This window comes from Geotrypetes seraphini, chromosome 2 (assembly GCF_902459505.1).
Source record: "Geotrypetes seraphini chromosome 2, aGeoSer1.1, whole genome shotgun sequence".
NCBI classification, from domain to species: domain Eukaryota; kingdom Metazoa; phylum Chordata; class Amphibia; order Gymnophiona; family Dermophiidae; genus Geotrypetes; species Geotrypetes seraphini.
The window spans coordinates 509,554,987-509,575,565 of record NC_047085.1 but is presented as its reverse complement, the minus strand read 5'-3'; the positions used below and the strand labels follow the sequence as shown (position 1 = coordinate 509,575,565).

The 20,579-nt window shown below is 47.4% G+C and overlaps 1 protein-coding gene across 1 annotated transcript in view; it reads left to right on the top strand.

Moving 5' to 3' along the window:
• Positions 1-273: 273 nt before the first annotated feature.
• LOC117354606 (zinc finger protein 271-like) overlaps positions 274-20,579 on the top strand; it is a 30,726-nt gene continuing 10,420 nt past the window's right edge. Inside the window, exons 1-2 of the mRNA XM_033932398.1 lie at positions 274-445; positions 818-944. Of these exons, the coding sequence (XP_033788289.1) occupies positions 422-445; positions 818-944 (151 nt within the window). The 5' untranslated portion in view covers positions 274-421. The remainder of the gene's footprint in view (positions 446-817; positions 945-20,579) is intronic.

The following is a 20,579-nucleotide window of genomic DNA, read 5'->3' as shown; positions in this document are numbered from 1 at the left end:
ACGCCTTCTTTTCTCCTTTCACCCAATCAGGGCTAGAGGGCGGACCCTGCAGCCATTTTCCCGCCCATCTGCACAGCAACATGTCCAACCCTGGCTATGATTAGCAGAAGGAGCTGAGAGTGACGCCTTCTTTTCTCCTCTCCCCCAATCAGAGTTAGAGGGCGGACCCTTCTATGACTCCGGGGCCCGTTCTGACCAATCAGCACTGGGATTAGATACCGTGCGTCACTCAGCCATCAGGTAGAACAAGCTCCGCTGTGACGTAATCCGTCTCTACCCAACAGGAAACCTCGTGTTTCGTTCTTTGTTCTTTCGTTTGCAGATAAACCCGAGATCTCCAGCTCCATATCTCCGTCTCTGCCCTTCTCTCCCTCCCTCCAGCGCTGCAAGAGGCCAGAAAAAGAGCCTCCAGGTCAGGCAAATGCCTGCAGGAGCTTCTGCGCAGGTAGGAGACTGGCCCTAACATCCTGCCCCTGCTGCACTTTTCTCATCTGGGATCCTAAGCAGTCCTGGGGCTGGACACTGGCACTTTGGGCCTCTTGTCTAGTTGCTCTGCTCCTTTTCTGGGACACAAATCTCTCTTCAAATAAATATGACCCTACTCTGAGCCTGTGTTATGTGACACTGAATTATATACTCACAAAAATATGTCCCTCTGCTCTGCTGAGCCCCAGTACTGGGTGATGTGAACTATAACCCCATTGTGGGACTGTGGCTTCTGCAAACTTTTCCCTACCCCAATGGGCACCAGCATTGGGAGATCTGGTGGTCTGTGCAATGCTGAAGATTATGAGTGTGTTTCTGCTTTGTATTTCAGATGCCGATAAAGTTTGAGGACATCGCTGTCTCTTTCTCCCAGGAGGAGTGGGAGTATTTAAATGAAGAGCAGAAGGAGCTCTACAGGGAGGTGATGAAGGAGAATTATCAAACCCTGATCTCACTGGGTAAGGGATCATATTACATAAAAAAAATCAGTATTGAGACATCATTATAAAGCCAAAAACCAAATGCAGGTAGATGAAAAAAATCACACAACAAAAAAATTTATATTAATGTTAAAAAAATAATGTTATGTAGAAGCACCAGCACACTCAGTCGATCACATCAGTGAAAAATTCGACAGCAATTGACAGTCTCCCTTCATAAATTGGCACCTATCGATCACAGGTGCTTAAACTACATAAATAATGGAAATACTTTCAATCCCAGCTTTATCCATATACACAGATAATGTTTTGTGGTTTTTATTTATTTATTAATTTTATAATTTTGACAATCACAATCAAAACATAAGAAAAAATATCATGAAAAAGAAAATATCACTAAATCCAAATAATTCAAGGTAAATTTTGATTACACAATATAGTTAGTCCACTATCAAATAGAGATGGAGCTGAAAGTGCTGAAATTTAACATACAAATTATATAACCAGGAAAACCAAAAGGTGGCTCGACTGCCGTTGAACATTTTCTCATCTAAACGGATTAAAAGAATCAGAGTAAGCAATTATTTACTATCCTGAGATGCAATAAATTTAGATAACTGCTGTGGTTCATAGAAAACATATCTGTTCTCTTTATATACCATAACACATTTACAGGGGTACCTCAAAACAAAGGTCGCCCACAACTGTATCACCCTAGGTCTCAATATAAGAAACTGTTTTCTTCTCTTCTGTGTCGGACGTGAAACATCTGTGTACGTTCTTATGATATTGGACAAAAAGGTAAATGTTATAATAATCTTTTTTTGTTTGTTTGTTTGTTTTGCCTTTCTGAATCGTAAAGGGAGTGATTCATAATTGAAACTTGATTCTTGGGATTATGGCAGCCAGTGTATTTATTTGATTAATTTTCTATCCTGTTCTCCCAAAAGAGCTTGGAACGAGTTAAAGGTTGACATTCAAAATTTCAACACAATAAAGGGAAAACCAAAAATTGTACTGCCAACTTCATAGAAGCACAACAGAAAACATATTATACAGTTGCCAGGATTTACAGTACAAGTTTTTTGATAGTTTTTATGCTAATTTGACACATACTAGGGATTGTGGTAGACTAGCCCGGTTTGGCTGGCTTGCCCAGGAAGGTTAGCACATATGCAGCCAAGACACAATTCCATATAATGAGAATTTGTATTTATTATCGTTTGCCTCACACAAAATAGAATGGATTTGGCTTACCGCAGCCAAGCACATACAGGCACCAGTATATTTTCTCAAGGCCTGCCTCCTCCTCCTATCTCTAGGGAAAACTTGAGAGTTCCTCTTTCTCCCTTGGGGACCTCTAGAATGAACCCAGTAGGAAGATCGGGCTTTTGGGGACGGAGTCTAACCAAGATGGCGGTTTGAGACGCCACGGAGACGCTGCCGAGGCTAGCTCAGATCTTGTTGTCCTACCTTTATGGTAAAGAGAAAGTCGAAGACCCGGGTTTTCCCGGAGGAGCCACTTGCAGTTCAGACTGGCCCGATGGATGTCTTCGTAGAGCACGGCCCTCGAACGCAATTACCGGAGGAAAATTCCTTGGCTGTGAAGAGCATGCAGGCTGAGGCACGCGATCTCTCCTTCGAGGCGGCCACACTGTCCCAGGATGAGCGGAGCCCACCGGCGTGCCCTGGAACGTCTGAGGAGTGGCTCGCTTCTAACCCGATGCAGGACGTCCTCTTGTTGAGCCAGCAGGGAGCGAGTGCTGGCCCTGGTCGGAAGCAGGAGGAACGCTGTGAATCAACTATGCAGTCGGCAGGGGAACTTCAGCAAACTCCAGTTATTTCAACTAACGCCGTTGGATTAGCAGGTACTGTGATTTCTACCAGGGCCTTAGAACCAAAGTTGTTCCATTACAGAGACCGAAGGTCTTCAATATGGAAACAATTTGGGATGCAATATCTAATTTACAACTCGTTCTGGGCAATCAAATGGAGCAACTTTCTACAAAATGTACAATGGCACTTTCAGAAAGCTGTGAATTAAAGACAAGGACATTGACTTTGGAAAACAAATTAGAAGGAGTAGAAGTTAGAGTTAAATCTTTGGAGACCCAAGCTTTGACTTGGGTTAAAGACAGTGCAAGTTTGCACTTTAAACAAAAAGTATTGGAAAATTTCACTAGGAGATCAAATTTGCGGATTATTAACTTTCCCAAACAACCTGCAATAACGGCAATAGTTATATGTTTAAAAGATATATGAACGAAACTTTGAAAGTGCCGGAAGCCTCATATCTGCCTCTCAAAAATTTTTTATTTACCTAGAAGAATAAAACCTCAAAGTCCTAATCAGCATAATTTATCTGCAGATAGTTTGGACTTATCTAATTTCCTGGAGAGATCGGATGCTGAGACCCAGGTGTCAGTAACATTATTGGTACAATTTGCTTTAGATGCTGATAGAGAATGGATGCTTAAATTGTTTTTCAAATATAAAGATGTTCCCTTTCTATCTAATGTAATAAGAATGTATCCAGATGTGTCTCGTTCAACCCAGAAGAGAAGGAAGCAGTTCCTCATCTTGAGACCTCAGGTCCTCCAGTTGGGGGCAACATTTGTTCTGAGATACCCATGTATATGTGTTGTTTTTTATGAACCACAGCACCTATCAAAATTTATTTCTGCCAAAGGGCAGTCTATTACTATAACATGAGTTTGCTGTTGAAGTCATCTAGCTCAATTAAGAAATATTTGAGAGCCATCTACCCCCATCTTTAGTTTTCCTTATGTTTTTTGGTTTTATATTTCAGCAAACCTAACTCCGTCTTCATATATTGTGGACTTCCTACTTTCCTTTTCTTCTGTGAAATTATGTCATATTTCATTGATTAAGGTTTGTTAACAAGAGGTTTTTTCCTTTTTGACTGTAAGATTGTCAAAATTGTTAAAATTTATAAATAAAGAATTGAAAAAAAAAATAGAATGAACCCAGTATGGGTAGAAATACATCTCTCCTGTGAGTCCCGCTCGTGTGATTCAACACTGAGCTCCATAGCCGATTGAACATAAGAATTGCTGCTGTTGGTCAGACCAGTGGTCCATCGTGCCCAGCAATCCGCTCACGCGGCGGCCCTTGGGCAAAGACCAGCACCCTAACTGAGACTAGCCCTACTTGCATACGTTCTGGTTCAGCAGGAACTTGTCTAACTTTGTCTTGATCCCTGGAGGGTGTTTTCCCCTATGACAGACATTCCAGTTTTTTACCACTTTCTGAGTGAAGAAGAACTTCCTTATGTTCGTACGGAATCTGTCCCCTTTCAATTTTAGAGAGTGCCTTCTTGTTCTCCCTACCTTGGAGAGGGTGAACAACCTGTCCTTATCTACTAAGTCTATTCCCTTCAGTACCTTGAATGTTTCGATCATGTCCCCTCTCAATCTCCTCTGTTCATGGGAGAAAAGGCCCAGTTTCTCTAATCTTCACTGTTCGGCAACTCCTCCAGCCCCTTAACCATCTTAGTCGCTCTTCTCTGGACCCTTTCGAGTAGTACCGTGTCCTTTTTCATGTAGGGCGACCATGCTGGATGCAGTACTCCAGGTGAGGGCACACCATGGCCCGCTACAGCGGCATGATAACCTTCTCCGATCTGTTCATGATCCCCTTCTTTATCATTCCTATCATTTTATTCGCCCTTTTTTCCGCTGCCGCACATTACGTGGACGGCTTAATCGACTTGTCGATCATAACTCCCAAGTCTCTTTCCTGGGAGGTCTATCCAAGTACCACCCCGGACATTCTTTATTCGTGCATGAGATTTTTGTTACCTACATGCATCACTTTACACTTACCCATGTTGAACCTCATCTGCCATGTTGATGCCCATTTCTCAAGCCTGATTATGTCACGTTACAGATCTTCACAATCCCTCTGTGTCTTCACTACTCTGAATAACTTTGTATCATCTGCAAACCTAATCACCTCACTCGTCATACCAATGTCTAGATCAGTGTTCTTCAACCTTTTTACACCCGTGGACCGGCAGAAATAAAAGAATTATTTTGTGGACCGGCAAACTACTAAGACTGAAATAAAAAAACACCTTTTCGCCCCGTCTCCGCAAGCTCGGTCCCCACAAACCATCTGATCCCATCTGCACAAGCCTCAGTTATGATTTTATATTGAACATATTTTATTAAAGTATAAAAAGAAACAATATTCTGTACAATTGTCATTTTGTAAATATAAATATTCAGAGCAAGGACCAACAAAATCCCTGTCTCCCCTCCCCATCACATATATCCCCTCTACTATCAAGAAAACTGAACAAGCCAAATTATTACAGAATGCTACACAGAAATATCATGTTAACAGAATACTGCAGTCACACATGATAGGAATAGTGTTAGGCTTTGCAGTCCCCAGTTATGTCTCTAGCAGGATATATATTTCAAATCTGATATATTGTAATGACAAAATAGAAATAAAATGATTTTTTTCTACCTTTTGTGGTCTCTGCTTTCATCTTCTTTCCACTCTTCCTTCCAGCGTCTGCCCATTCCATCCACTGTCTGGCCTCTCCCCCTTCCATAGGTATCTGACTTCTTTCTATGCCCCTCTCCCCTTTCCATCCAGCCTGTGCCTCCTTTTTATATCATTCATTCCAGCTTCACTGCTTTCTTCATTTTTATCTCTCCTACACCAGATTTAGCATCTTTATCCCTCTCTCATTTCTCTGCTGACCCCCTTTCCAGCATCAATCTCTCTCTACTTTCTCATTCCTGTCTCTCCCCTTTCCCTCCTCTAATCTCCCTGCCAGATGTTTCCTTCTCCCTTCCCTCCTTCCCCCTATCCAACAGTAGCTCTCTTCCCCTCCCAGCAGCATCTCTCCTTCTACCTCCATCCAGGTCCAGTAGCAGCTCTCCCTTTATCCAGCAGCTTCCCAGCCTCCAACAGTGGCTTCCTCTCCTTCCAGCAGCTCTCAGTACTTGCCTGCAGCAGTGATTTACTTAGGCAGCCTTGGGTCCGTTGCCTCCTCTGAGGAAAGGGAAAGTTGCCAAAGTGAATCACTGCCCTGGTAAGTACAGAGCTGCTAGGAGAGGAGACAGCCACTGTTGAAGGCTCCCCATGATCTTACTCCTGCTGTGCCCTGCACATTCGCGACCCCCCCCCCCACAAAAGCCGGCAAAAACAGCTTTGCACCGCAGGCCCTGCTGCCCAAGACGAGCCGGAGGCCCCTACCCGCCGCATCCTGCACGTGGGCAGACTCTCAGCACAAACGCTGATGATGGCCCCAATCGACACGCTGACCTCCCCGTGCACGCTGACCATCTCCTCTCTGCCTGCACTTTCCCCGCGGCCCTCTTCGGCGACTCAGCAGGGGCAGTGATCAAGACAGGCTGCCAACGTCGGGACCTTCTTTCTCTGAGTCCCGCCTATTTTGTTTCAACTTCCTGTTTCCGCATAGGCGAGACTCACAGAGGGAATGGCCGATGTCGGCAGCCTGTTTTGATCGCCCGAGGCTGGGAGGAACAGAAGATTTCTGGAGCAGGAAATTTAACGGCGTCCATCTCGCCGGCCCTGTGCGGACCGGCAGGAATTTTCTGCGGACTGGCACCGGTCCACGAACCGGCGATTGAAGAACTGTGGTCTACATCATTTATCATCAAATATATTTTATTGAGCACAACAAACAGCCAAATAAGAAGTACAATGGAGAACAAAGTCAGCTCCAAAATTCACCCAGAAACAACCGAACCCTCCCCCCAAACCCACCCCGCTCCCCAACCTCCCCCCATCCCCTTCTCACTGATACCACAAAAAATACAGAAGACACAGGAAACAAGAGTGTCCCAAACAAAAGGTACACTAGTCAAAGCAAAGATACAGAAGTAAGCGGGCTAACAGTTCAAGAGGCGACTACGTGCCGCCGGTGACATGGTGGTCCAAAAGGGTTCCCAAATTCGTTGGAAGGCCCGGCCAGGCAAGGAAGAAATATCTTGCACTCCTCTATGGTCCCAAGAGAGAAGCGTAATCATGCGACAACACCAGAGGGAATAATCAGGAGCATCTGCCTCCATCCACTTGATCAAAATACACTTTATTGCTATCAAAGCAGCCCAACGTAGGAATGCGGATCCCCAGGTCGATGGGGATGGAAGTGTAAGGAGGATCCAAACAACACCAGGGCTGAACGCCGGACTGTAATATGCCAGGTACTGTCCACAAAAAGAAAAACAGCGTCCCAAAAGGTTTGGATGGAAGGACAAGTCCAGAACATGTGGCCTAGACCAGCATCAGGGGCACCACAATGCCGGCAATCCGCATTCAGACAGAGCCCCGCTAGATGAGCTCTCCGAGGAGAGATATACAAGCGAAGAGTCAGTTTATAGTGTTATTCCCAAAATACCGTGTATTTACTGTACAGTGGTAACTTTTTTTATGGTATTCAATATCACATCCTCAGACAATTCCATATTTAAATCACTCGCCCAAGCATCCCGTAATCTAAGACAATCAAGCAAAGGGGATTTGTCTTTCAAATGTCTATGGTGAAATTTCAAGGGAACGGGCTGTTGGGAACCAAAGGTAAATGCCTCAGTCAATAACTCCCAACAAGTAGTCGAAAGATGGGTACTAGGCAGGGAGGAAATGTAATGGCGAATCTGTAGATAGGCATAGACATCTGTAGGAGGGAGAGCAAATTCCTCACAGAGCAGGTCAAAAGATTTTATCTGACCCTCATCATCAACTAGGTGAAACAAGAAGTGTATCCCCTTTGCTTCCCATCGCACAAAGCTAGCATTATCCATCCCAGGGGGAAATTGTGCATTAAAGCGTAATGGTAAAAAGGGAGAGATAGTAGAGCTGAGGGAATGAAACAAATCCAGTGCCAGGCCCGCCGAAGTGGGCAATGCAACAGCGCACTGGTTGTAGGCCCCCATTTTGAAAGCAAAGGAGAGTGAAGAAAAGCACTAAAGTGGGTAGTGGTAAAACAAGAAAGTTCCAAAGAGGTGTTAGTAAACGTGGAGGTGCTGCTAAAAAGATCATTAATATGGCGCTTTCCACAAGCAATCGCCAAGAAACGAAGATTCATCAACCCAATCCCCCCTTATACCAAGGGGAGGCCACCCTCCGATAGGTAAGTCGAGCACATTTTCCCATCCAGAGGAACTGTTGAACCATGCATTCAAGTCGCTTTTCATCATGAGGGGACAGATAAAGGGGAAGAACCTGAAAGACATACAGCCACTGCGGAACAACAAGCATATTATAAAGGCTCACCCTGCCCGACAATGCAAGCGGAAGGCCCCACCACAACTGCAACCGTGTCCCAAAGGCGGAAAACAAAGGATCCACATTCAAAGAGTAAAGACAGGAGAGATCCAGAGGGATACGGACCCCTAAATATTTCAACTCAGACCCCGCCCACCGCAGAGGAAAAGGGCCCCTCCAAGCAATACGAACTGCCAAACAGGAAGGCAAAGCCATGGATTTGTCAAGATTCAAGGAGAGGCCGGAATGAAAACCAAATTCGGAAATAAGATCCAACGCAAGGGGCAAGGAAACCTCAGGATCCATCAGTATCAAAAACATATCGTCCGCAAAAGCCAATGTCTTCAAAGACTCTTCCGCCACTCGGAGACCGCGCACTTCATCAAAGAGGCGTAAAGTACAAAGTAAGGGTTCCAAAAAGAGTAAAAAGAGCAGGGGAGAAAGGGGACAGCCTTGGCGAGTACCCCGAAAAACGGGAAAGGAGTCCGTGCGAATGCCATTAACCAACAGGGATGCCCTCGGGTTAGAATATAAAGAATGTACCGCCCTAAGATAAAACCCTCCCAGCCCCACATATTCAAGTGTATGAAACAAAAAGAACCAATTAACACTATCAAAAGCTTTAGATGCATCCAGGCTAACAAATAACGAATCAATTTCTAAATCCTGGCAATGTGCCAGCGCAAAGAGGACCTTGTGCACATTACGAACCGATTGTTGACCCCGCACAAAGCCCACCTGATCCTCATGAATAACAGAGGGGAGAAATGGCACTAGACGATTGGCCAACATACGAGAAAACAATTTTAAATCGACATTAAGTAAAGAGATCGGGCGATAAGACCCCGGGTCGTTGGCCGCTTTGCCTGGTTTTAACAACAAAGTGACGAGGGCCTCGTTAGCATAGCGAGGAAATGAGCCCCTAACTATAGCCGCATTATAATAGTCAAGCAGGGGACCACAAATACGATGGGAAAGAATACAATAGAACTCACCCAAAGAGCCATCCAGGCCAGGGGCCTTACCCGGGCGAAGAGACTTAATGGCAGTCTGCAATTCCAGTGCCTGAAAAGGATCATTAAGACGAGTCACAACCTCCTCAGCCAAGCGCAGCATGCCTGACGAGCGTAGATAATCAAAAATAAGGTCCTTCGGGATCTCATCAGGTGCAGCATAGAGTTGAGAAAATAAATCAGAAAGAGTCTCTACCACCTGCGCCGTTTTAGTCACCCGAACCCCCCCCCCCAAGAGTCCGAAGTGTCAGTATCGGTTTACGGCCCATCCTAATATCCACTAAACGCGCTAGCAAACGCCCAGGTCTGTTGCCAAATCTATGAGATCGATGTTTATGATAAGCCGCCCACTTCATAGAACGAGAGTGGAGTAACAAATTAAGCGTAGCCTGAGTGGACAGATAGTGCTCCCGAGCAGCAGGCGAGGGGGCGGCATGAAAGGCACATTTAGCTGCGCCAAGGGCGCGCTCCAGTGCAACAATACTACAATTAATACGTTTATGTCAGGCACAAAGAAAAGAAATAATATGATCTCGGAGCACGGTTTTGGCAGCTTCCCAAAACAAAATGGGATCTTCCTGATGTTGCTCATTATGGTGTAAATAATCTTCCCATTGGGTCCCCAGAAAAGTTTGGAACTCCACATCCTGTGCCAAGTAAAAAGGAAAACGCCAAGAAGGAGAACGAACATAAGTCGGGTCAAAATGTATATCGATCCAAATTGGAGTATGATCAGATATAGTCAGCGGGCCAATCTCCGCTGACGAGACAGATGAGAACAGGTCCAAGGATACAAAAATATAATCAGTTTGAGACCAGGTATTATGAGCTCGGGAGAGATGAGTATAGTCTCTAACCTCAGGATGCAAGAGGCGCCAAGGGTCCACCATGGAGAGAGTATCACAAAGATCAGCAAGTAGATGTCCCCGAGCCCCCAATGAAGAAGATAAATTTAATTCCTGATTTATCAGAAGCGGGATCACTGACCAAATTGAAATCACCCACCAAGAGCAGAGGATCACCAGAGTACCGGGAGTGGAAAGCAATCAAGCCTCGTAAAAAAGAGGATTCAGATGAATTAGGGCCGTAAACCACCAGTAACAGATAACTCCGGTCCCCCAGCGAGATACGCAGAAGTAGATGATGACCCTCTGGAGATTTATCAAGAACCTGCATTCCGAGGGGGGAGGATATCCGAAGCAACACCGCTACACCACCATGGCGCCCAGGAGAAGAAGCAAAATAAACCTCCCCTACCCATGAACGCCTTAACTTAAGATGTTCCTCATCGGTGAGACGAGTTTCTTGTAAACAGGCAATATCAGTGTGGTGACGCTGAAGAGCAGCTAAGATTTTAGACCTCTTAGTCGGTGACGTAATGCCCCCAACATTCCATGAAGTTAGCCGAAAAGGCAAACTTGCATCAGCCAGAAAATAGAAAGATGAGGGCCCAAAAGCAAATGATACCACAAAAGCAAGATCCTAGGAGCCCAGCCTTCCCCAGGGCCATCAGTCTCACTAAGTACCAGGACACCAAACAAAAAGGGGGTGGAGAGCCAAGAGGACAGCACCCCACACAAGGGTAATGTTAGTAGCACAGAGATAGAAAAGGAAAAGAGAAGCCTCGGATTCCCCAAAGGGAGTAAACCATACAGCAAATACCAAGAACCCCAAAAACAAAACCCAAGTATCAGTGAGAGTAAAAACCACCCAACCCCCAAAGAAAATAGGAAGCAGAGGCACTGGGAGTCAGCAAGTACAGGAAACCACCAGGAGGCCAAACGAACAGCCCTCCCAGTCAGGCACCCCCCAAGACCAGACCTCAAACACGCAAACCCTTACCAGCCCCCGAAAACCCCCCTTACCAGTCAAACCAAGGCCAAAGAGCCATGAAGGAGACACCCACATTCAACCAACCACACACCGCCAGACAATCGAGGCCCAAACACTCCAAACACCACTAACACACTAAAGGAACAAGCAACACAACAGGGGTCAAGCTCCCCACAAAACAGGGAACAAGCACATATCAGGCCAAAAGCCAACAGGCCCCAAAAGGAGTCACCACAGAGTCAAGCACCCACAGTGAGCATAGTCAGGGCGCCGAAAAGGGCCCCGGTCAACGGGCATCGAGTCCCAAAAGGCTTGAGCGTCCTCCACGGTAGCGTATCTCCTCCACCCGGCACCAGTCCAGATCTTCAGATGTGCCGGGTATTGTAGCATAAAACGCTGCTTATTCCAGGACAAGCAGGCAGGTATTCTCACAAGTGGGTGATGTCATCCAACGGAGCCCGATGCAGACGCCTCACAAGCAGACTTGCTTGATGAAACTCAAAAGTTTCGAGTCGTCCGCACCGCGGTTGTGCGACTGCCTTCTCTGCCCAGTTCTGGGCGTGCCTTCCTCAGTTCTTACTTTTCTGCGGAGCCGAGAAGTCCGTCTTTGACTCTCTGCGCAAGTATTCAACTTTTGCCTTCTCTAACAGCGTTTTGTGGTTCTTTTTATCGAATCGTTATTTTATTGTTTTATTTAATGTTTAAAAAAAAAAAAAAGTTTTAACTATTCTAACTTCCGTCCGCTTGTCCGGGCCGGCCACGCGGCTGCAGACCCAAGACTTCGATCTCGCAGCGTCTATTTTTAGGCCTATGTCACGGCCAACAACCAGTTTTAAAAAGTGTTACGAGTGCAAGCACGCGATTTCCCTTATGGACCCTCATCTATGCTGCCTGCGGTGTCTGGGGCCTCACCATCTCCCGAAATTGTGCCTGCCTTGCCTAACACTCCAGCCACGTGCGTTCAAACGTCGCTGTAGCCTATGGGAGCAAATTTTCGCCACGGAGTCCTCGATGGAGCCCTCAACTTCCAAAGGCGCCTCTACCTCGACTTCACCCAGAATCTCGAAGTCTTCAACAACTCCCACCACGAGCCTCATCAAACCTGTGGCGTTTGTCCCGGCTCCGTCCTCCACGCCTGCTGCGATGCCTTCCACCATCTCTCTAGGTCAGATAGCGCAGCAGCTTATCCCCCCGGTAGTGATAAAAGTGCCTAAGACCTCGAAGTCGAAACACTCCCACACTACCCCAAGGGATTATGAAGCCCGTGCAGGAGGCCCGGTTTTAGACGCGGATGCCTCCTTGCCGGTTTCACTCCAGACCCTGTTAGAGAAGCAATTTGCCCAGCTCATTGGCGGCATGGAGCAGAGGCTTCTCTCACAAATCCAGCTTGGGCATACAGCGGTCTCCCGCGAGGTCAAGCCGCCTTCCATGCCTCAGTCTGAAGGTCACTTTCGGCAGGGAGCAGAGTCTCTGCAAGTGTGTGGTCTGGCATCCAGGAGGCCTATGCCTCCATTGGAACCCGTGCACTTGAGGCCTGAAAAAGAGCCCTTACGAGTGCACCTCAGCCCGCGCAGCTTCGTTCAATGGCCTCCAGCCCCATTCACTCTCTAGGGGCCTCGACGACTGCGGCCGAGGTTAAACCTCGATCCCCAGGCCGTCCTCGAGACACGGCTCTCGTCACCAAGCGAGGCACTCTTTGAGGCACTCATCCAGCCATGACTCGCCTCGCTGCAAGCAGCCGTTCCTCCAGCTGTCTCCCCCTCCGTCGAGGCCGGTACACCCGGACTTCGAGGATATGGGGATGTCTTTCACCTCCTTCGGGTCCCCGTCCACGGGGGACCCGCTCTCACATGAGGAGGCGGCCTCATCATCCTCGAGCCCACCTCAAGGTAGGGCCACCGCAGACCAACTATCTTTTTCCACATTCCTCTGCCAAATGGCAGAGGACCTGGATATTCAGATGGACACGGGCTCAAAATTCTCTAAGGAATACCTCGAGACCATGAACCTCCCTCTACCTCCAATGGAGTACCTCAAGCTTCCTCTCCATAAGCTATTGGACCAAACTTTCATTCGAAACCTGGAGACCCCTTGTACTATTCCAGTCATCCCGAACAAAGACTACACACCATAAAGGGTTCGACAACTCTCAATTGTCCCACCAATCCCTACTAGTTGAGTCCTCTCTGAAGAGGTCTCAACCTACCCAGGTGTACGCCATGGTACCCCCGGGTCGGGAGGGGAGAACGATAGATAAATTTGGACGTCGTGTCTACCAAAGCACCATGGCGACCTCCAGAATCCTCAATTATACCTTCCACTTCACCAAGTACTTCGAGTTCTTTCTCTCCGTTCTCCCTAAGTTTGTGCCCTTCCTGGACACTCAAATGCACTTTGAATTCCAGGAAGTCCTCGCTTCCTTATCGCAGCCGTGAATCCACCTACTCCAGTCATCCTACGATGCTTTCGACGTAACGACTCATCTAACGGCGACATCGGTGGCCATGCGCCGCCTCACCTGGCTTCGGACGGTAGACATGGACCCAAACCTCCAGGATCTGTTAGCCAATGTACCATGTATGGGAAATGACCTCTTCGATGAGTCCATCGAGGCCACCTCCAAAAGGCTGTCGGAGCACGAAAAATCCTTTGCCTCCATCCTCCGACTGAAGCCCAAGCCGGCTCCTGCTCGACCTACACGCCCCACTCAGATCTACCAGAGGCGTTACCAGCCGAAGCAGGCTCCTACCACTCGCCAACCGGCAAAGCGGCAGTTTCCTCCGAAACAGCAGAAGCTCCAACCACCTGTAGTACCCAAGGTGCCACAGCCCTTTTGACTGCGAAAAGAGCATAGCCTCAGTCACTCTGCCATCTTCCAACCCCCTTCCCATCGGGGGCCTTCTCCATCACTTCCTACACCAATGGATGTCGATCACCTCCAACCATTGGGTCCTCTCCATCATCAGAGAAGGATACTCTCTCCACTTCAGAAGCGTTCCTCCGGAACACCCCCAAGAGAGTATCCTTCCAATTCCTCGCAGACCGCCCTCCTTCTTCAGGAAGCCCAAGCTCTACTTCGGCTTTGAGCCATTGAGCCAGTTCCCCTGGCCCAACGAAACAAGGGGTTCTACTCCGATACTTCCTTGTCCCAAAAAAGACGGGCGATCTGAGACCGATCCTAGACTTCAGGATCCTCAACAAATTCTTAGTGAAAGAGAAATTCCGCATGCTAATTCTAGAATCGCTCTACCCTCTCATCGAGCAGAACGACTGGCTATGCTCTCTGGATCTAAAGGAGGCCTTCACTCACATCCCTATTCATCCGGCCTCCCGACAGTTCCTCAGATTTCGGGTGGGAAATCAACATTTTCAGTACCGAGTGCTGCCCTTCGGCCTGGCTTCCTCTCCCAGAATGTTCACCAAGTGCCTAGGAAATTAAAAACTATCAAAAAATACTTCGACCCTCTATCTTTCAGACAACTGGTACAATCATTGATTCTATCCACCCTAGACTACTGCAACATCATTTATGTGGGTATTCCTAAAAAAAACGTGAGTAGACTAAGAATAGTGCAAAACACGGCTGTCTGCTTAATTTACGGACTAAAGAAAAGTGAACACAGCCCCTACTACAAACTTCTACACTGGTTGCCAATTGAGGCACGAATCTTATTCAAGTTCTCTTGCGTTTGCTATAAACTGGTGTGGGGAATGGCCCCCAATCATCTATTACTTCACTTCGAACTTTACACACCCACAAGGACAACCAGAAATCGCAACCTTTTTGCCTATCCGAAAATCACAGGTTGCAAATATAAAACCTTTCTGGATAGATCTTTTAAATTTCAAGCTGGTAGACAGCAATCCTGGCTAGGCAACTTCATGGACAGAACCAGGTTAACCTACGGCGCCTTTCGGAAGGAAATCAAGACTGCTCTGTTCAATAGTTTTAATTCCTAGTCAAATAACGCCCCCTTTCATTTTAATATTAAAAAAAAAAAAATTATCACTCTTCATGCTTGATACTACGTATCCCCATCTAATGGTATCCTGTTCACAATGACTGTTCAGTGTCTTCTTCACTAATCGTATTCTGCAATTCGCTGGCTCTCCAGCCCTTTAATGTAACATGGTAAGTTTATACTGCTACCCATTAATATCTTTTTCTTGCTAACTTGTAATCACTGACTGCTCAGTGACACCTGCACTATTTGTACCCTGTAATTCGCTGATTGTACAGCTCTCTTCACTGTGAACTGTTTAGAAGTCGCAAGATTTTGGCGGTATAGAAAAAATAAAGTTATTATTGTTATTATTAAGTTCAAGTTTCAAGTTTTATTAATTTTGATATACCAACCATCAAATTAATATCTGGCTGGTTAACAATATGTTTAAAAGAAAGAGAAACTAAAAAAAAAAAACTAAAAAAAAAGAGGTATTGTGTATATACAAATAACATTACAGGACGAACTAGACCGTGAGGATAAAAGGGAAGGGAGGGTGAAGTTACATATTTGAGAAGAAAATGGAGATAGTGGGGTTAGGATAAAACATAATGGAGAAGGACGCTTTAAAGAAAGCGGTTATTGTTGATAAATAGAGATGATGGCTCTAAGTGTAAGCGAAGGCATCGCGAAATAAAAAAGTTTTTAAATCTGTCTTAAATTTATCAAGTCGTGATTCGTCGCGGAGTTGCTGTGGCAGGGAATTCCAGAGGGTAGGGGCAGTTACTGCGAAATTTACTTTACGTGTATTGTAGAAGTCTTTAATAGAGGGGATAAAGAGAAGTTTTTGATCGGTTGATCTTAGAGCGCGTGAGGAGCAGTAGGGAATGAGAAGTTTGTCAAGGAATGAGGGCAAATGAGAGAGTTTTATTTTAAAGGATAGTAAGATAATTTTAAAGGTGATACGGTGAGTAATAGGGAGCCAGTGTGCTTCTTTTAAGAGAGGGGTAACATGGTCGTATCTGCCTACTTTATGGATAAGTTTTATTGCAGTATTTTGTATTAGTAGTAGTAGTAGCAGCAGCCCTCCGAAACCAAGGGCTCCAAGTATTCCCCTACCAGGACGACTGGCTCGTCAAAGCCCCCACGCACCCAGGGGCACTACGGGCGACCCAGCAAACCATCCAGTTCCTCCAGAGCCTGGGATTCAAAATCAACTTTCCAAAGTCCCAGCTACAACCCTCTCAGCACCTGCAGTTCATCGGCGCTGTACTGGACACAGTCCAACTCCGAGCGTTCCTACTTCAACAACGACAGGACGCCCTCCTACATCTCTGCCAGTAAGTGGCCTCCTGCCAGACCATCTCAGCCAGACAGATGATGGTCCTTTTGGGTCACATGGCAGCCAGATACACGTGACTCCTTTTGCCAGACTTCACCTCCGCATCCCTCAGTGGACCCTGGCATCACAATGGACGCAGGTCACCGACCCCCTGTCTCGACACATCTAGGTCACCCCTGCGCTGACACAGTCTCTTCGCTGGTGGATGCTCTCATCCAATCTATCCAGAGGCTTACTGTTCCACACGTCCCCCCACGGGAAAGTCCTCATGACAGACTCTTCCAACGTATGCCTGGGGGGCTCACCTCGACGGCCTCCGCACCCAGGGCCTTTGGACCAGTGCGGACCGTCAGTGCCACATCAAACTACTAGAGCTCAGGGCGATCTTCAACGCCCTCAACGCTTTCCAGCATCTCCTCAGCGACCAAGTAGTCCTCATCCGGACGGACAACCAAGTCGCCATGTACTACCTGAACAAACAAGGGGGCATGGGATCCGCCCCCCTATGCCAGGAAGCCCTGAAAGTCTGGGATTGGGCGATCCGCCACAACTCCCTCCTCACGGCGGTCTACATCCAAGGGGAGGACAATGCCTTGGCGGACAACCTGAGTCGTCTCCTGCAACCTCACGAAGGGACTCTCCATTCCCAGCCCCTTCAACAAATCTTCACAGTAGGGAACGCCTCAGATAGACCTCTTTGCAGCTCCCCACAATTACAAGCTACCGCAATTCTGCTCCAGGATCTACACCCCTCTTCGCTGCGAGGCGGATGCCTTTCTCCTGGACTGGAGGGATCTCTTTCTATATGTGTTTCCTCCTTTTCCTCTCATTCAAAAGACTCTGGTCAAGCTGAAGACAGAACGCGCATGATTCTAGTCGCTCCTCGGTGACCCAGACAACCTTGGTACTCCCTCCTTCTTCAGCTCAGCAGCAGGGAACCCTACCCGCTGCCTCTTTTTCCCTCACTGCTTACACAGCATCAGGGATCTCTACTTCATTCCAACCTGCAGTCCCTCCATCTGACAGCTTGGTTTCTTTCAACATAGCCCCTCTCCAGCTTTCTCAATCGGTGAGGGAAGTGTTGGAAGCCTCTCGGAAACCTACCACTAGGCAATGCTACTCCCAAAAGTGGACCAGATTCTCAGCATGGTGTAACTCGCATCAGAGGGATCCTCAAGATTCCCCCTTGCCTTCAGTACTGGATTACCTCCTGCACTTAGCGGATTCAGGCCTCAAGTCAACTTCCATCCGAGTCCATCTCAGTGCAATTGCTGCTTTCCACCAGTCTATTGACGGGAAACCCCTGTCGGCCCACCCGGTGGTTTCCAGATTCATGAAAGGAATTTTCAATGTCAACCCTCCGCTCAAATCTCTTACAGCGGTTTGGGACCTCAATGTTTTCCTTGCCCAACTGATGAAGCCTCCATTTGAACCAATGGATAAGGCCCATCTGAAGTATCTCACCTGGAAAGTGATGTTCCTCATTGCACTCACCTCCGCTCGTCAAGTCAGTGAGTTGCAAGCACTGGTGGCGGACCCACCCTTCACAATTTTTCATTTTGACAAGATGGTCCTCCGCACCCATTCGAAGTTCCTCCCTAAAGTGGTCTCGAATTTCCACCTCAACCAATCCATTGTTCTTCCAGTATTTTTCCCAAAACTTCACTCTCACCCTGGAGAAACGGCCCTTCACACTCTGGACTGTAAGCGTGCCTTGGCTTTCTATCTGGATCACACCAAGCCACACAGAACTGTACCCCAACTATTCTTCGACCCGAACAAGTTGGGGCGTCCTATCTCTAAGCGCACCATCTTCAACTGGATGGCGGCTTGTATCTCTTTCTGCTATGCCCAGGCTGGATTACCCCTACACAGTAAAGTCACAGCCCACAGGGTCAGAGCTAAGGCGGCGTCTGTAGCTTTCCTCAGATCTACTCCTATTGAGAAAATCTGCAAGGCCGCCACTTGGTCCTCGGTTCATACCTTCACTTCTCACTACTGTCTAGATACCCTCTCCAGACGGGATGGACAGTTTGTCTAATCTGTGTTAAGGAATTTATTCTCCTAAATTGCCAACTCTTCCACCAACCCATCCTGGTTAGCTTGGAGGTCACCCACTTGTGAGAATACCTGCCTGCTTGTCCTGGGATAAAGCACAGTTACTTACCGTAACAGTTGTTTTCCAGGGACAGCAGGCAGCTATTCTCACATCCCACCCACCTCCCCGGGGTTGGCTTCTCTGCTAGCTAACTGAACTGAGGACGGCACGCCCGGAACTGGGCGGAGAAGGCACTTGTGCGCGGTGTAGGCGACTCGAAACTTTGAGTTTCATCAAGCAAGTCTGCTTGTGAGGCGTCCGCATCGGGCTCCATTGGATGACTTCACCCACTTGTGAGAATAGCTGCTTGCTGTCCCTGGATAACAACTGTTACGGTAAGTAACTGTGCTTTATGGTCGTACAAGGCAGAGCACACCCTAGAGAAACGCTGCCGACGTTCTTGGAGAGCCGGCGAATAATCTTGGAAAATCCGAAGCGGCGAGCTCTCATAAGTGAGGGTATTGCACCGTTGCTTGTAGGCACGCATCATCTCAGCCTTATGTGTGGAATTATGCTCTTTTATGATCGTGACCCGGGCGCGGGTATGGTCCTCAGAGCGCCTGCCCAAGCAGTGCGCACAATCTAAATGCAGGGGCCCCATTCCATCTGGTAGAGGAAATTCAGCGGTGAGCCAGGACTCGAGAGTAGACAGGAGACAAGAGTCGGGCACCGACTCCAGTAAACTGATCAGCCTAAGGTTGTCTCGCCGTGATCGGTTCTCCAGGTCCTCGAGCTTCTCAGCCTGGCACTGCAGTTGATCCTTGAGGGAGAGAAGGTCCGCCGCTGAGGAGGTATGCGCTTCCTCCACCAGCGCCATCCGCGTCTCAAGCTCTCCCATGCGCCGAGTGATTTCAGTGAGTAAGGCCTCCAAAGAAGTGAGCTGCCCCGACAGGCTCTCAAAGTGCGAGTCCAGTGCGCGAACCACTGACGCCAATATGGCCTCAATGTGGGCTTCAGAGAGAGGCAGTGCGGATCCCGACTCTGTCGCCGTCATCTTAGCATCAAATTTGGGAGGCCGCAGTTCTTTATCTTTGTCCTTTCTGGTGGTTCATCCACTCATCACCAGGCTAGTGTGCTGGACAAACCTGTCCATGCACCAATCCAATCCCCAGAACTCAAAAGCGAACGCAAAATGAGGCTAGGTTAGGTGGGGAGGATCGCAGGGCCCAAGAGCTCGAGCAAGACACGTCCCGCTTGGCTCAACACATCACGTCGTCTAGATCATTTATAAAGATGTTGAAGAGCACGGGTCCAAGCACCGAGCCCTGCTGCACCCGCTGGTGACTCTCTTCCAGTCCGAGTATTGTCCATTTAACCCCCCCTCTCTGTTCCCTATGATCCAGCCAGTTTTTAATCCGCGTGAGTATTTTACCCTCGATTCATGGCTCGCAATTTTCCAAAGTAGTCGTTCATGCGGAACCTTGTCAAACACCTTCTGAAAATCCAGATATACCTATAGTTCCACATTTGATTAATATCTCCTGCTGCCCAGGGGTATAATATTTGAATGGGGAGGGAATTGTTACAGGAAACTAATACCAATATACATAGTATTCAGTTTATAGGTTACAATTTGCCATAGTTTCAGAGCAAGGATTTTCAATACAAGTTTAGCCTAACTTGACACATACTAGGGATCTAATACCAATATACATAATTGTAGTTTACAGGATAAATTTGACATAGTTACAATGCAAGATTTATCAATACAGTGGTGCCTCACACAACGAACTTAATTCGTTCCAGGAGCAAGTTTGTTATGCGAAAAGTTCGTTATGTGAAACGCGTTAAGCGCAGTGACTAACGACTGCCTGCAGTGCCTGCGCGGAAGGATGCAATACATCGGCAGCGATCGTGGAAGCTCGGGCGACTTCATTGTGTGAAACGAAGTTCGTTGTATGAATCATGACATGAAGTTCGTTGTGTGCAGCGTTCGCTGTGCGAGGCGTTCTTTATGCGAGGCACCACTGTATAAGTTTTTATCCTAACGTGACACATATCGAGGATCTGGTGCCTAGATCCATTAATATTTCTTTGTAATCTATCGGCCTTAGGTGATGGAGTTAGGTGAAGAGGTATGGTTTTATTGCTTTTCTAAAGCTGAAGACTCCTTCAAGGGATCTGATCTGTGGGGGCAGTTGATTCCAGTGGTTT